Source organism: Apteryx rowi, unplaced genomic scaffold (genome assembly GCF_003343035.1).
Source record: "Apteryx rowi isolate R43461 unplaced genomic scaffold, aptRow1 scaffold_245, whole genome shotgun sequence".
Lineage (NCBI taxonomy): Eukaryota > Metazoa > Chordata > Aves > Apterygiformes > Apterygidae > Apteryx > Apteryx rowi.
The window spans coordinates 850,967-868,044 of record NW_020448808.1 but is presented as its reverse complement, the minus strand read 5'-3'; the positions used below and the strand labels follow the sequence as shown (position 1 = coordinate 868,044).

At 43.2% G+C, this 17,078-nt stretch overlaps 1 protein-coding gene across 1 annotated transcript in view; it reads right to left on the bottom strand.

Annotated features, from left to right (window-relative positions):
• Positions 1-5,768, bottom strand: part of GALNT10 (polypeptide N-acetylgalactosaminyltransferase 10) — an 82,174-nt gene extending 76,406 nt beyond the window's left edge. Inside the window, exon 1 of the mRNA XM_026066657.1 lies at positions 5,743-5,768. Coding sequence (XP_025922442.1) covers positions 5,743-5,748 — 6 coding nt within the window. The 5' untranslated portion in view covers positions 5,749-5,768. The remainder of the gene's footprint in view (positions 1-5,742) is intronic.
• Between the last annotated feature and the right edge of the window lie 11,310 nt (positions 5,769-17,078).

Here is a 17,078-nt window from a genome sequence, read left to right as displayed (position 1 = left end):
ACCTCACCAACTTCAAAAGGAAAAATTAAGGCCACTTAGACAATTCCATTAACATAGATTAATGGTGATGTCAAACACTGTGTCAGATCCACAGGATGCCAGCTGTCTAGCACGAAAAAACTGCCAGCCTTGCTAGTGCTACTGCCAAGTCTTCTTCCAAACGCAGCCCTTTTTGCCAGCTTGGTTTGGGATTGGATGTTGGCTAAGGACAAGACGAAGAAAGGGATATTATTTTCCTCTTCACCTTAAAGTCCACTGCTCCAGAAAAGTGCATTCAGTCCCATTCCCACAACAGCCTACGCAGTGGGCGAGGGGCACTCATCTCCAGCGATCGATGAATAGGGAACTGGCAAAAGTTATTTCAGCTCTGTTACTGGCCTATTTTGGACTTGTATGTAAACCACCACCAAGGGCAAGAATCACTAAACTAGCACCCCATTTCAGACTGGGCACACAGCTATATCCCAGAGGTTACATTTACCTAAAATTATCTCACCTATTTACCTAAGTTAACTCTTGACTAACTCCCATTGATAACTATGCCACTTTCTCATACATTCAGCGTCCTGGGAATACAAGCCAGCATTTGTGGCTACTGGTTGAGTGACAATAAGTTCTTTTGGAAAGTTGTTCTGCAGCTCTTTTGCTGTAGAGCACTGTTTAATGCTTCCACCATTCTGGCTGCAGATCACAGTCATCTCTTGCATACTCGCCATAGGTTGTCCACGCCATTCTGCAGACTAACAAGGAAGCAATTTTCACAACATAACCAAAAGCCACGATTGCTCTGAACCACAAAAGAAACTTAAAAACTTAGAAGCTTCAGATATCGTTGCAACTGTTGCCTCTCCCTCTCTGCTTTTTCAAGAATCAGTACATGTCTTAAGATCTTTTGGAGAGAGATTCCTTGTTACATAGAGAGTTTAGCACCATTTAGATATTAAGAAGAATTGCTAAGAGTCAATGTTAAATTCACAAGCCCAGACATGCAATTAAAGCCATGGATTATATTTCATTAAATGTTAAGAGTTCTCTATAACCAAGCAGCTTTCAGGGGTCGTCTTCACTAACCAGCTTCCTCACTTTAGGCTGAGAGTTTTTACAGGCTTTGGCAGCTTTGTACTCAGTGATTTGAAACAAAACCCAGGTGCATGAACTGATCTCATCTTTATTGAATTCCTAACCCTTCTCACTGACTGTACATACCACACAATCAAGAACAGATTATATACATGGTGAATTAGCGATGCTTTACACACTGTTCTCTTTTAGAAAACCAGAAGGAGAACAGCATCTTAACTGCATAATCCAGCAGCACTGAGCACATGCCCATGCTCATTCATGTTAAGGTGACAAAGTCTATAAATAGAAGAAATTTTCTTTGGTATTCTTTTCCATCTTTCCAGATGGAGGAGATCGCTGGAGTCTACACACAGGTTTGCCTTAACAATGCACAAGATACTTCATGAGCAAGACGCACAAATATCTTAGTTTCAATGAACTACCACTAGAAGAGGAGGGATAAATACAGTGCCTCCCTGCTGATCTTCTGGTCAAAGCCATTACCTTTCCTTTGCTCCCAGGAACAGCAACCTTTGGAAGAGTCACTTGTATGCATAGCTCTGATAAAAAAAAAAAAAGAAATCCAACACCACCCCCTTCCAACATACACCTATACCTGCAGATACAGCCAAAAACCCATGTGAACTCATCACTAATGAATCCAACTTCAATGAGCTTAAAAACATTTTACTGAAGACACACTGTTATTGTGAAGGTATGACTCATAAACGAGGTAAGCCAGGGCTCCTCTTAAACGTTTAGACCTCTAACAATTGTAAAGAACGAAAAAAGGGGACAAAAGAAGTCAAGGATCTAAAGTCAGATCCTTTTACAACTCTGACAAGCAAAGGAAGAAGAAACCAGAACCAGGAATCTCATTTGAGCCAGAAGATTTAAGGATAAAGCAATTACAAAAGCTAGAGACACTCTGCACATCAGAAAACTGAAAATGCCTAAGATCTTTAAACACTGGGTTCAGTCACCAAGGAAAATCCAGCTGTCCCTTTCAGAAAGCCACGGAGTTCTTGTGACACTGTATAAAGTCAAATTATTGTACTCCTGGGAAGCTGCTTTTTTGGTACAGGTCCCAGCACATAAGCTGGTTTTTAAGGCACTTTTTATAGAACAACTATAGGGGAAGAAAAATAAATGTAYTTTAAAGCAATGCTACTTTATGAGAAGCATTTTTCCTTTGGGTGTTCTACTTTTTCCTTACAGATTTCTGACAGCCTCCTGCGTGCTACAGAAACACAAATCAATTCTCATGAAGCCACTTTCCCTTAACGGGCCCAGAGAATTTAATTCTGTTTTTCTAATTATCTCAAGAGTTACTTAGAAGCAAGAATGTTATAGGCTAGCACAAAAATAGACCTAAAGTAGCTTTAAAATCTGCTAAGCGTGGGAAAAAATTTCTGCACAAAAAAAGGGGAAGACAGGTAAGTCACAGTGGTAGTGAGGTCAAGACAGAACAATTTTGCAACTCGGATTTAATTGGAAATAACTTAGCTTCTTGCATTCTTTTTAAAAACATTAATAGCAATCAAATGTCCACTCCACAAAAATAAAGTCTAATTTTTAGACTTGCAGTACTAGAAGGATAATGTTACATAGAAGTGTGACGCACTCTTTTCTAGTCCTCTGGCTTCTCTAACCACGCATGATTCTTTTAATCCAAGGTGTATTGAGTTCCTCTGCCAGAAAGATTTCAGAGGCAAAAACAAGCAATTTTTGTAAACAAACCCTGCCAAAGTTCAAATACAGAGATCAACTGTGATAGAGGGAGCAGGGCATTCTCTTTTCGCTCCTATTCGTACGGAGCAGAAAAATTCAGGCGTTCGCCGACACAGCTGACGCCACCCGCGGAGCAGGGTGTGGAAGGAGAACACCTGGTGCGGCACCTGAGCGAGCTACGCCCGCGACGCCGAGGGCTCAGCCCACGGGGAGCCTGGACATGGCAGCGCGGGGCACCTCGCCCCTCGGGGTCCGCGACGCCCGCAGCGGGGCGGCAGCCCTGAGCAGGGCCCGCAGGCGCCTTCAGGATCACACACACAACAACAGCACGAGATGGAAGGTTTTGTGCCTCACCTTTCTCCAGAGCTTCAGCACACGGCCCTTACCTACAAGGYGGCCCCTGCGTCTCCAAAGACTCGAGCGTCCCTCCCCATTCCTGGGCTTTGACGCCTGGGCTGCGCCTTTCCGAAGCCCAGAAGAGGGGTTACCGGGAGAAGCATGGCCGGAGCAGGGGGTGAAGTCACCTGCTTGCTTCCAAGGAGAGTGCTGTAGCTACACCACGGAGACACCGAATAAAAGCCATCGACAGACATTGCAGAAGGGGCAGGAGCTCTCTCAAGTCCGTGCCCTAATCGCCAACGGGGCCAGACAGAAATTAGAAGCTGTAAAAAAAAGGCGCCGTCCTCTTCTGCACCCCGTCCCGGCCTCAGCGGAGGGCGCACCGAGGCCATCCCAGCAGAGCGCACGAGGTGCACTGCTAGCGAGCGCGCGCGCTCCGGACGGACCCGACCCCACRTCTCCCATTTCCTCAGCTCTGTTAGGCCACAGGCTAGCACGGCACCATCCTCTTCCTCCCCCACCACACTTCCGAGCAAAGTAAACAGGGTCCCGCGTGACTCGTGGGCACCTGGGTCAGACGAACACGCTCTAGCCCGGGCGTCCCTGGGGACCGTGGCGGGTCGTGGACGAGAGCGAGGCAAGAGCCGCCGAGCCCCGCGCTGCGCAGAGGCAGGACTGCAGCGGCCAGAGCTCCGAAACGGCGAACTCCCCGCTCGGAGAGGATTGCTGGTTTCCGAGGATCGCTCTCGGTCCCTTAGCCCACTTAGGCCTAAATCCCCAAAAGCAGTTAGGTACTTAAGGTCCTCGCTTTTAGGGCTTTCTATTCACCCTGACATAGACACAGTATGCAAACACCAAACACCTCCATCATATACACCGTGACAGATGTAAAGGGCAAAAAACAGTTTTCTGAATGAAGGGGAAACTACCGGAAACATGCACAGAAAGGTGTGTTTGAGTTGTCTGCTCATGTAAACCTGAACTGATTTGCAAGAAAGCACATTAGTTCGCCACAGATAACCCTAACCTTACCTTAAAACAACTGTATTCCTTTCCTACTTTAAAACCAATCCTTAAACCACTACATTCCTTACGTTTTGTCCGTTCAGCTTTTTCTACACACAACCATATTTCTCCCATTTTATCCTGCAGCACTGGTCCCACTAATCGCTACCATATGTTCCAGCACAGAGCATTTCCTCTGGCGCGCTTTAAAAAGAAGCAGTGCCACCAGAGCAATATAAGCACTAGCAAATACTGTCTGTCAGGTTCTGTTTTCAAGGACTATAAAAAATAGTCTTCACCGTATTAGGCAGGAAAACTCATACCCTCTAGAAATAAATTAAAAAAGGAGTTTTCAGATGACTTGTTATTTTTTCCAAATATCCAGAGATAAAATCTGAAGTTTTATATTTCATTTAACATTTTCAGGTTAAGCCAATATTTGAGTTCTCTTGCACGACTGACAAAGCCTAGCTGATTTATCTGCAGTGCCAGGGCTCTCTCCTCATGTGCATTAATTTGCAGCTCCCTCTCAGACACATTTCTACTATGAGCAGCCTCTTGTTATAAAATATCAGCACTTGGAAAGCCACAAGCACATTACTTTTTCCAGAACTTGAGGAAGCCTTTCACCCACCGTAACCAGTATTATTCTGTGCTGATAACAGCTTTGGCCAAAATGCAAGGAAAAGGATCTTGGCACAGATGGGAGGTTCGAGACACTTCCTTGTTAGATTTTCACTGGCTTTGCCAACGACTCTTTCTGTAGTCTGCTGGCCCAAGTTCATACTTGCAGAAAACATGGAACTACGCTGAAAGACAACCTATTATCTTTTATACACAGGCAGTCTGCAGCAATTGAGATCAAGGACGATACAAGTAGCACCTTCATGTGTTTCAGATAAGACTTATCCAGTCTCCCACACGCCCATTCACAGAGCACAAGCAGAATCTGAGGATCAGAAACAAACCTAGGCGGAATGGGGAAATCTCCCCACGGAGTCAGCTAAGAGACTGCAGTTGCAAAAAAACTAACTCAGTTATAGACAGTAAATTTACATTAGATCCTGGAAAAAGCAGTAGTCTTCTGAGCTAGCTAACTAGGCTCCACTGCTGCTCCTGTCACGTGTTCTGCAGATCCGTAAGAAATCTGAATTTAAGAATTAGTTTAAGTTAAAGTGATGGAGTATGTGGCTTATCGTGTTTAGAAGTACACAAGGGGAAGAACAGGAGAAATGACTTTCCCTGCAATCAATTATTGTGACTTTAACTGAAGAAGTTTTAAGCTGTATGTACCAGCAGCACTGTTGCTCTTTTTTTTTTTGGGGGGGGGGGGGGAGGCAGCGGTGGAGACTGTATGTGCATCTGGTAACACTACTAAGGAAAGAAATCCTCAGCCTCCATCCTCTGGTCAAGTAAAGGCCTTCTCCCCACCAGACATCTGCCAAGACCACTGGACAGACAAGCTAAAACCAGGCAAGCTTAAGACCCTGAAGAGACGTGTCTTTGCTCCGGTGGGATGGCAGAACACCAAACATGGTCCAAGAGGACGGTAGCATCCCAGGTACATCAAGAGACCCCACAGGGAAGGCTCCTTGAAAGAAGTACCTGCATCTGCTGCCACGGGAGGAGAAAGCAGATGATCCATCCCGGTCCTGTCAGAGCACTGCCTACCTGTGCCAGAAAACAGGAATCCTGTGAATTGAGACAGAAGACTGATTTTGTAACAGAGTTGTTTGAAAGCCTCAGTTACAGGAATGGTAAACATTTGATATTCTTCATAATACATTTAAAAACCTCTGTACTACAAGCAACAATGACAGAAGTCATGACAAAGAATGGTTCCACTAACAGTATTTGTGCAAAGCCACCTTTAATTCTTATATGCACTTTTGTCTTGGATACTTTGATAAATCGTAACTTCTTGGAGTAGTGGAGAGGCAGCTTTTGCACATGCTAAATGCACTACAGAAAGTATTGGCCAGGTTTCACTACAAGATATATAATTACCGTGCATAGGCTCAGCTAAGCTCAGCAATTCCCCTCTTCTGCTTYTCTCCAAAGGAGATCCATGTTTGCCGTAATTTCACAGCTCCTTCCACAAAGTCCAACACAACTGATGCAGACTCTGAAGACTAGAGATCGCCTAAGCCAAGAGATTCGCTGTGAAGAGCTGGGCCCAGTGCATTAGTGCTTTCAACGCCACAGCCCATTCTTCCAGCTTTAGTAGTACCTTTTTCTGTAGCTGAAACTGCTCATGCTGGAAGTCAGCTATTTTATGAAACTCATTTATTCCTCAATGCATCCTGAATTCAAAAAAACATAGCAGGTTTAGACGAATAAAGGAAGAGTGAAGAAATACTGTATGCTGCAATTGCTGGGACAATTTACTCCTTACAGGCTGACCTCCCTTCCATCTTTACAAAGGATCAGCAGCAATAGTAGAAAAACAGTAGCAATAATAAACATTTTTACAGTCCTCTGGTCTCTATAAATATATCCAAATATCCTTTTGTTAGTTTCTGTATTGAAATCCCAAGTCTTCCAATACTCTGCAGCTGTTTTTATAGGTTACTTCCATGCCCTCCATACCAGCCAGGGAAAATAATTTTGGGAAATCTCATTGTAAACACTTTAATTGTGCCAACATGACTTCTTTGCCACTGTGAACAAGACCTGGGAATAGATACTGCTTTCTGAAGAGTTTTTTTTTTTAAGCTATTTCAGTTCCTTGAATCAGTTTCCAACACAGCTGCAAAATAATTAGGTAACATGCTACAGCAAAAAAAACATCGATAGGAGTTTAAAGTATTTCCAATGCATCAAGATGCAGCCTGAGAATGAGACAGAAGTGGGAGTCCAAAGTGTTTGGTGGATCAGCAAATTAACATATGCAGAAGTGAAACAAAAGGGTTATTCTTTATTACTTGGATACTGCAAACTAAACCCTGGCAAATATATTACCTGGAAAGCAAAAAAGACAACGGAATATAATCACAGGGTCTCCCTTTTTAGAATTACAGAATAATCCTGTAAAGCAGTGGCTAACATGAACTGACTGGCTAAATTTAAGAGACCTCCTGTACCGTTATAGGAGGTCTCTTATTCTACAGAATAGTTATAGAATATATATATTGTCTAACTGAAGACCTTTACAACAGAGCTACGTCTATATTTATGTAGCTTTTGGAGTTCTGATTTTCTTTAGCAAGCTAATATGTTTTGCTTTTATTTATCTGAACTGAAAGTACTGTCTCTAAAGAGAGCCACTTTCAAGAAAGCAAAGTTAAGATTAAAGTTAGCCTGAGCAGAAGTGAAGGAGCTGCTCGTTCTTTTAAAAAAGGAACAAAAAAGAATAAACCCAGACAATCTTATGGGATGCCAGACTTGGCTGTGAGTATTTTGGTATCGTACCCTAGATCAAAGTCACTAAGACTCTGATTTTCAAAGAAACATCATACACTAAGACATCTTTGAAAACTTTGGTCTAAATGCTAAGAATACTCCAACTTGGTTTCACCTGAGTTTTACTTAACAAGCAACAGCTCATGCTTACTAGGACTCAGGAAAATATTTCTCTTCAAGACTTCACCTGAAGGGTGAGAAACATTAGGTATGCTCAAGAAAGAACAAACTACCTTTTTTTTAGCATCATGGAGAAAAATTGTTTTGTTGCTGGTATCATGAACTAAGTAAAAGTAACTTCCAAAATGAATTTGAACACAAGTAAAGATAATTTATACAACGACAAGCCTACGCTGTCACTAGATAAACAAGACTGGATATTAGAGATTTTAAGTGTTCAGATCTTCTTGTGTAAACATAAGCAACGATGATGAAAAAGGGAGTGACTCTCCTTTGAAAAGTCACCTTAGCTTGCACCTATAACAGCAGGCATAGCATTTCAGGCTCTAGAGATCAGGCAGAGCAGAACTTCTCATAACAGCTCAACCCTGTAAAAGCAATTGTTCAAAAGGGCAGAAGGAAAGCAGCTCTGCATGCAGGAGGGACAGCTGATAGTGCTTCCACATATGCTCTTATAGAAAGCCCTAAAACACAACCAGACTTTGACCAACAAAGAAAGCTTCAGTCTAGTCAGATTTTTGGAAAGGCAGAGTAGTCAGGTGAGAAGGTAGATTTCACTCAACCATAAAGTTCTTGCAGGAGACAGACTATCATCTACTGTTATTCTGCAGTTCCCTTGTTTTTATTAGGGAGTGTGAGCCCTGCAGCAGGCAGGCAGGGTTTATTTACAGACATTCAAGTTTCAGAAGATGCAAGTTCAACTATTTCTATTTGGAAAAAAAACCCTTCAACATTTGTTTTAAATTTATCCCCTTGGCCAGGCATTAAGTGTTTCAGAGAACAGCTGCCGTTTCCATGCATTGAGCAAAATCCTCTGAAATGCTTTTTTGGAATTTTGACTTTGGCACTCATTCTGTGAGCCTCCTAATAGAGGAAAGAGCTCAAGTTCTGCATTTGAAAGCTACAGCAGGGAAATGCATCAGATCACTGCCACATCAGCTAAGCCTGACATGCAAGAAATACATGCAAGTGTTGAGGGGAGACATTTCGAGCAGAAATTAGTTACCTCTGCAAAACAGGGATGGACGTCAGCACTCACTGTTTTGAAAGACAGCTTTTAGAAGTTGCTTTCTGCTACTTGTGGTGCTAATCAGGAAGAAAGTATTATAGTTGGAAGATTAATAAGAGGTTGAGAGGGAAAGACACAGTCCCTGATTAAGCATGAAGAGTGACCTTCTCCACCAGGCTGGGCATCACTGTGCTTTGAAGCCCTTGCTGACTCCATCCCCCTTCCTCTGCTTTCTATTTCTGGCTGAGGAAAGAATCACTGTTCCCACAGGAGAAAGTCACACCAACCCACTGAAACTGGGTCTTCCATTTTAAACCCTTAACACGTTTAACTGCTTGTCACTTCAGCATGGCTCAACAATACAGAAAAGCARAGCCTATGGAAACACAGACCACGTTCTATAGGGTGCAAATTTTAAGCCCCCCCAGCTACTATTTATTAACTGCCCACAAGCGTGCTCTTATCCATGGTAGCCTATGTGCTCTTGGAGGCCTTGCGGCTAAGGGAGGGATTTCACTCCCTGGCTTACCCTGGTGGGAACACGTTTGTGTGCTTACACCACAATTTCCAAAAGAGGAAAGCCTGCTGAATGCCGCATCTACACAACCTTTGGTACGGCTAACTAAAGCACAACTTTCATTAAGTTACTGCGATTTTGCATAGGCAAGCCCCAAAAGTCAGACCTTGGAACCGAATCTGATCTCAGACCTCAAGCTTTCTGAACATACTAACGAGGGACACCACTCATAATAGCTGGCAGCTTGTGTTCCCAAGAAAATGGCAGGCAGAATAAATAAAATCAGAATCTTTTTTTCCTCTTGTGAGCTACAGAATACATGCCATTAACGGTCATCAACCTCAAAAAGGCAACTTGGCAAAGTGGAAAGGCATGACGTAGTATTCTAGGGAACCTCGTGAGTGGAATAGYAGAGAGTTCAGTTATAATCAAATCAGTAGCTTTTTCACTAAAGGAAACTTTTTCCCTAGATATTGACAGCGCTTGGGCACTGCTTCCACTCTACTGTAACCGTGGTTAAAAAGCCTTAATTATAGATATATGCTGCGGAGAGCTCTTTTAAGCCTCGAGCTAAGATTAGAGAAAGGCAAGCAACTGCAAAAGGGCAAGGAAAAGAGCTAATTATTTAGAAAGAAAAGCAAATTTAAGGACCAAAAGATGGCAGACCTCCCTTCTTTGACACTGAGATTTAAAGCTTTAGCAAGTTTATGAACAACAAGCAGAAATGTCAAGTGACATATTTCCTGTATTTTAGGGAGCACACAGRACAGATATCAGACACAGGAGAAGCTAATTTTCTACCCAAGCATTTAAAAAAGGTGAGGCTTCCTGGTGACTTACTGCACTAYGTTATTGAGTTAGTTATCGCTAGCTTTCTCCAATCATTTGTCAGACCTCTTAAAACTAACAGAAGAGGCAGAGTCCGACAGGCCACCCATAATTTGATATGCAGTACTACTTCCACGCTTAACAAAGCTGGGGAGACAAACACCCCCACCCTTGCTACCTGCCCATCACCCAGCCAGGGCAGCACAAAACGCCGCAGGAGTCACCATCAGCGCCAGGTACAGCGAGAGGAAAGACAGCATTAGCACAGCGCTTCATGGGGAACAAAAGCAGGACAAGTGAGACTTTCTAGCTCCTTGTTTTCTGAGGAGTCACAGGCAGCATGCCAGATCTGAAGGCAAAACCACAAATCGACTTTTAAGAATGTAACTTGAAAGTTTAGGCATGTCGAAGAAGATGGAAGACAGTCCATACTGAGAACAGAAAAATTCAAAGTCAGAAAGGGAGGTGAGAGGGACCGTATTATCCCTGGATAAGGGAATAGAGCATCGCATTTACTGTTACACTCTTTAAAGTGACTTGAGCATTAGGATTTGTTCAGAAGTCTCTGAAATCCAATGAACAGATTTACATTTTGTTCCCTGCTAATAATCCCCACTGATTGCTTGAAAAACTGGTAGCTATCCGGAATCTGAAGTCAAACCAGAATATTTTTGTAATTCTCTCTAGAAGCAGAGAATTTCCTGGCCAAGTTATCCCTACAGGGAATACATGGATGGCCTAACTTCATTAGGATTGACTGAAGTGTTTCTGTCTGGGAGATTAACTCAGATTAAGACAAAGTGCAAATTTGGGGCTGAATGGCTACTCCTGGATTTTATTCCAGAATAGGAACAGACATACAAAGTCAATAAAGAGTAACCATTCAGCTTTAACTCAATCTATCTTCATCTGATTTAAGTAAAATTTAAATAATATTTGAGTAATTATTTAAATAATAATTAATGTCTGCTTCCCATCCCAGTACAGCCCGTCAGATTAGTCTGTTTTTAATCCAATCAGCTATGAAAGAAAATCCTCTCCAGTTTTCTAGTAAAGGTAATCCAAAAGAAAATCTACACGTATATTCAGGTTATATATCTGGAGAGTACCTATCTACTGCTATTAAAAGATTTCATAAACACAAGGTTACTAAAGCCACCTCTGCCCCTGTGTCTATGTATCACACATTATTTATGCTATCAARTGATCTAAAGTAGCATAACTTACTGAGGTTACTCTACAGAGTTAACAACATGGTAAACATGAACATGATGGACACCACGGAAACTATTATAGAGTCTTACGATGGTAAAGATCACAATAACTTTGTTCAAACAAGCATTTATGCCACCCTGAAGTAGACTATACTGTAAAACTCAGTATAGCACATTCTGGTGAAGATGAACCCCATAAAAGCCGACAAATGACAGCTCTACTATACTCAAGATGATAGAAAGTACCAAGTTAGCACACTCAAAAACCTGTTTTTGTAGCAGTTGCACACTTTTTTAAAAAAAGATATTTTGGATCAAAATGAATTTTTGCAGCACAAAATTTTTTCCAGTGATAGCTCAAGCACATAGTGCAGTACCTCCTACCAACTCCTGACCTTCTCCACCAGCTTTTTACTTTCCATGAAGATCTTTAAAGGCTACTCATCTGTGCTGCCTGGTATACGAAAAGGTTACAGAGAAACCAGAGTAGCATGCAGATACCTTTTACATCCAGAAAACAATTTCCTCAATGTTTAACTTCAACAGGATCTTCTCCTAAGCAATGTAAGCAAAGTTACAGTTGGTTAAGCAAATACAAGAGTGACAGGAATATTAACTGCTGTTCCTTTATTTTTTATAGTGACACACAACTGTATTTAAACAGGAAGATGATAATGCATAGCTAAAAGTCTGGTAGAAAGCATTTTCCTGATTAAGTTCACCAACAAACTATCACTGGTGGTAGGGAAACTTTTCATTAGTTTATCAACCAATTTGGACAAATGCATGGCAGCTATCTAACAGGAAATTTATAACCACAGTTGCTCATAAATCTTGCTCTCTCTCATCATTTGATCCATACTTACACAGAAAAAGCAAACAGCTTTACAGATCACTGTCTGATTATGGTTTTCACTGGCGATCTAGGAAGTGGTCCAGATGTCAGGAGCCAAAAAAAGTTCTCTTCCTACTAAAAATCTTCCTTCAGTGAAGGGAGTTAATCACTGCAGCTTTTTCAAACTGCAAGCAGAGCGTGTTTGAATGGCTAAAAATGGAACCACTTGTCTGATAACAGGAGCATCTGCTCCTTGGTAGGGAAATAAGCCCCCTTGAGAACAGCCAGTAAAACCACCCTGCTAGGTTCACGTGGCATAAGACACCTAGAATACAGCTCATTTGTCCATTCAGCTCCATATAACTTACAGCCACAACCACGACAAGGAGTAATGAGACCCAGAAGACAACCAAAACCTCCATTTTATTAATCAACATCTAATCCAAAACTGACTTTGAACTTCATACCTGCAAGGCAGTTTAGCCACTTTGGGTGCTCCAAACTCACGTGGAATCCCACCAGTATTTCCCTTCTACTGGGGAAAGAAACCGGGCCTTCCCTTAAGCTCACCTTCTTAATCAAGAGAAGTGCTACGCCACACTTTATCTGGCCCAGGAAAAACTGCTTGTTCCACAACCTCACTGAAATAATCATCTTTATCTAGAGTAGCCTACACTGGGAATAAGTCACTCAAACAAGTTTGTTCAGCTCCAGCACTTGGACTTCAGTGCTTACATGCCAATCRTTTTACACTGTGCTTAGCAAGATAAGCTTTTCAAAGTTTGCTTTTAAATTAGCTCACAAGCGCCTGTTAAATACAACTGACAACATGACATCTCCAAAAGGTCTGAAAGGAGCCAAGTCCCAGAACTCAAACAAAACAGTAAGGTCCAGGGCATGACCAAAGAAATCTCTGCCCAGGAGTGTGATAAGTTGGTTGGTCTACTTATCTCTGGCTGGCAGAGAGCAGCAAGGTTTCCTCTCACTCTTCTCAAGCCCTTCTCCCCCACCCCGTTTTGGCTGCACGAAAAGTCTGCTAAACCACCCTCTTCCTGAGTTTTTCCCAGAAACACCATGAAGTTGGCAATCCTTGACAGCTTCATAGCTGCCTGGGGGTTAAAACCACAAATATGAGGGTTTTGCTCTCCTGCTCGGCGAGGAGGACAGGAGCAGCAGGAGCCCAGTTTGGAAGGCAACATTGCATTGCTTCCCATTCCTGCTACAATTCGGGCTACTACTTCAACAACACAACCTGGAAACACTACGCTTAATTTTTACTAAAGCCAAAGTTCATGATCCCAAAGTTTGCAGGAAGAGCATTCCTGCAAAACATTTTTCAGTGAGAAGTTGACAGCTTCTCTTCCATGACCCTATTAGGAAACAGGTACATTTGACTTCACTCCAGGGTACTGGCAGCAGAGGGCACCACACAATCAACTATGTGATTTATGTAGATCCATCATAAGCGCAAGTGAATTTATAGAGCACAAATTACTACAACAAGCTACAGGGTGACTCTATAAAGCATGCATCATATCAGATAAAACATATAGAATGAAAGGTAACTAATTTGCTACAATAAATTACCTTATCTGGCAAGTCAAAGAATGAGGCATTGACGTTTAAGACCGCTTGCAGTTCAAGGGTCACGTTCCTTTCGACAGTACGTGGCAACGCACAGCACACATCTCCAGCCTTATTGCGGGGATACAGGGTAGTATCGCTATCGCAGGGTTAGAAATCACGGAAATACTTGCGCTAGCCCCAACATAAACCACTAGTCCACAAACTAACTCAGTGCTTTACGTACTGCGGGACCATGCATCAATTAAACACTTCAGCTGATGATGGCCACCAGCATCTGAGGGAGACAGTGGAGATTTAAAAGACAACAGGAACCGCTGAATTTATCTCTAGCTTTTTCTTACATCTAGCAACTGTATGTTTTGACCTATTGAGTATCTGTGAAAAAGGTAGAAAAAGATGAAACTACACAAAACTCGATCTGCATTATGTGTGCATGCTGAGATACGCGTGCTAGTTTGTTAAAAAAAAAAGTAGGTGAAGTATAGAAAGAATGAAGCATGAGTAGCTACTGCGCTAACACTTCTGCTGGTTGTCAGCAGAAGCGCTTCATCACCTTGATACCATCGTCCCCATGTCCCCATCGCCCCCCTGATGGGCGACTGTAAGGACCGGAGGACACTGCAGTCGCGGTGAAGAGCGAGTCCCAAGGACGGCCGCGGCTCGGCTGCCTCAAGGCCTCCCCTTCCCCCGGGAGCAGGGACCTGCCACCAGGGCGCCGGGACAAGCCCAAAGGCAGAAATGCAGAACACAGACCTCACCGGCGCTATTAAAGCAATACGTTATTTTCAGCCAGCATAATGTTTCACCTGAACATGTAAATACAGAAGCAATTAGCTTCCCAGGCACTTCTGTAGAAACAGTTTAGCATAATTTTTCTTAGAATGTATTTACATGGCTTCTGATTGCTTAATTTTCTGATACATTTGTCTCTGGCACTAGAAAGATTAAAGGTGGTAAAATCCCCTATGTTGGTTTACTGCCATTTTGAAGGTAACATGCAGCACAAGGAACACAACTGGACAAATTCCTAGTACGATTTAAATTTTAAGTCTTCAGCATTGCAACTCTACGCCCTAGGAGCTGCTCCTTGCATTTTAAATCCAACTGTTCCTTAAAACATTTTTTTCCCCCTTTTCCAGCTGCTCCAAAAGAGAAAATTACTGAGTGAAATCAGTACACACCATTCAAAAAGAAAGAATGAGACGGGACAGAGATTTCATTGAAAAGCTCAGCTCTGTGCTACATCTGAACTGTCTTCAATTCAAAGATTAGCCGGCACAAAAAAGCAAATTAAAGCCAGAAAAAGTATTTTCTAACTGCTATGTATATCACTTTTTGTGAGATAGCCTCCTACCATCTTAAACTAGAGTTTTGGTATTCACAAGCCAGCTCTTCAGCATGGCTTTGTGAACAAGCAGACACAAATAGCATATTCATTTACAAGCTGGAATTTGATCAATAAGTACAAAACCCATGAATGCTTGTCAGGACCAGGGAAGAGAGGCTGTAGCCATCGAATCTGAAAAGCCCAATAAACACTCTGTAATCAGCTGGCAGATAAGGCCGTGACAACAATATAAAAAAACCCTAAAAACACAAAAACCAAAACCCACACATTTGCTTTGTCTTTATTCCACTTCATCTGAAATTATTTCTACCACAACAGCACTTGTCCTTTAGGATTTGTTTTCCTTCTCTTGCTCAGTGCAAAAGGAGCTATCATCTCAGGGCCTGATCCTTCAAGAACGTATGCATATATGGTACAGGTATATCTTTCTCACAGACCCACTGCACCCACAGAACTGCCCCGAGTTAATTGGACCAGAAGATCAAGCCTTCAGCCTAAAACCCAGTAACTCCAATTTACGCAAGTGCAAAGAAGTCTTATCTTGAGTTCTCCTGTATGCTGCGCAAACATTTCCTGTCCTGCTCAAAATACGGTCAAAGTAGAGGCACTCCTCAAATTGCTGACCGTTGTCATGCTTCAAACAAACATAGGATAAATAAAAATATACAATATGGGTACAGCATGGCAATATAAGATTCCTAAATTTTAAGAACACTGAACATGCACATAGGAGCCTGTAGTGGTGCACCACATCGTGGGAACTGCCTGGCTTACAGCTACTCCAGCCCAAAGGCCACCCTACAGGGACAGTTCTGGAAGACCAATAAAAGGTCAGCTTGTTCCTGTTTTCAGCCCAGATAGATTTAACCAGAATTAACTACTACCTCCATCAAGGAACTTGGAAGCCTCCTAAGAACATCCACAAACTTTCTCCTTCACAACCTCCAAAAATCACGTGATTTTACATGTGGTTTTTTTTTTTTTTTTTTTCCCTCTTCATTTTGCCGTAACACCAGCTTACATGAAGCTGTGGAGCAGCAGACTACAGGGCTTGATTTTATCAGTCAGGCAAAACAGGCTCCCTGCTTGCCACAGACCCGCAAGTGTAAGGCAGCAACATCAGGAACTCCAGGCACATAACGATCGCCATATACATAAAAAAAAAAATTTCTGTGCAGATTTGAGGATTCACTACACATTCATACGTTATGGCAGGCACCAACTGACCCCATTCACCATCAGCACGGAGCATTACCAGGACATGATCCCAGCCATGCCTGTGCTCCCACTGAATACTCGCATCTGAAAAACGTTTCCTTCTGGGAGGGAAGAGCTCAACCTCGGATTGACTGTTCCTCACTTCGAGGACTTGCTCTCTCTAAGCCAAAATTGCCACAGTAAGTTTSTCCACCTTTACGGCGCAGTCGTAATGGCAAGTCTCCAAGAAGGGAGAGATTCAGACAACTAAGAGTTTAAGTGGTTTTGAACAAGGAGAACCTTGCAAAGCCAAAGCTGAACTGATAGTTGCACACCGACATTTCAAGCTTTTGGGTCCAATCATTCCTAATGGTACCGAGCCAAACCAAGAGCGAGATAAAGCAATTACATAGCCAAAATGAAACGCAGCTAAATTGAGCTTACAAATGTCTAATTTGGGCGATCTAGCGTTCCCGTCTCTCACACTAAGCAGAAGGGTTTGTCTGTTAGATTTGCCATTGCCTCAGCGGGACAAGAAAGGTGGGCGGTCGACGGCTGCGAGACGCTCAAGCCAGGCGCCCGCGSGACCCTCCGGCCCCGCTGCCCGCTCCTTCCCCAAAGCGGGGCGCGGGCGGGCGCGACGCGCCGGCTCCACCGGGCACCTCCTGCCAGCCCTGCGGGGGGGTCATCGCAGCCAGGAGCAGTCACCCCTCCACCGAGCGCTCCCGTCCTCGGCTCACGCAAGGGCAGCTGCCGCCGCGGCTCCCGGGAGCGTCCGCGCTCCGGCTCCGGCGCTCCCCTCGCCCGCAGCTCCCTCCCCACGG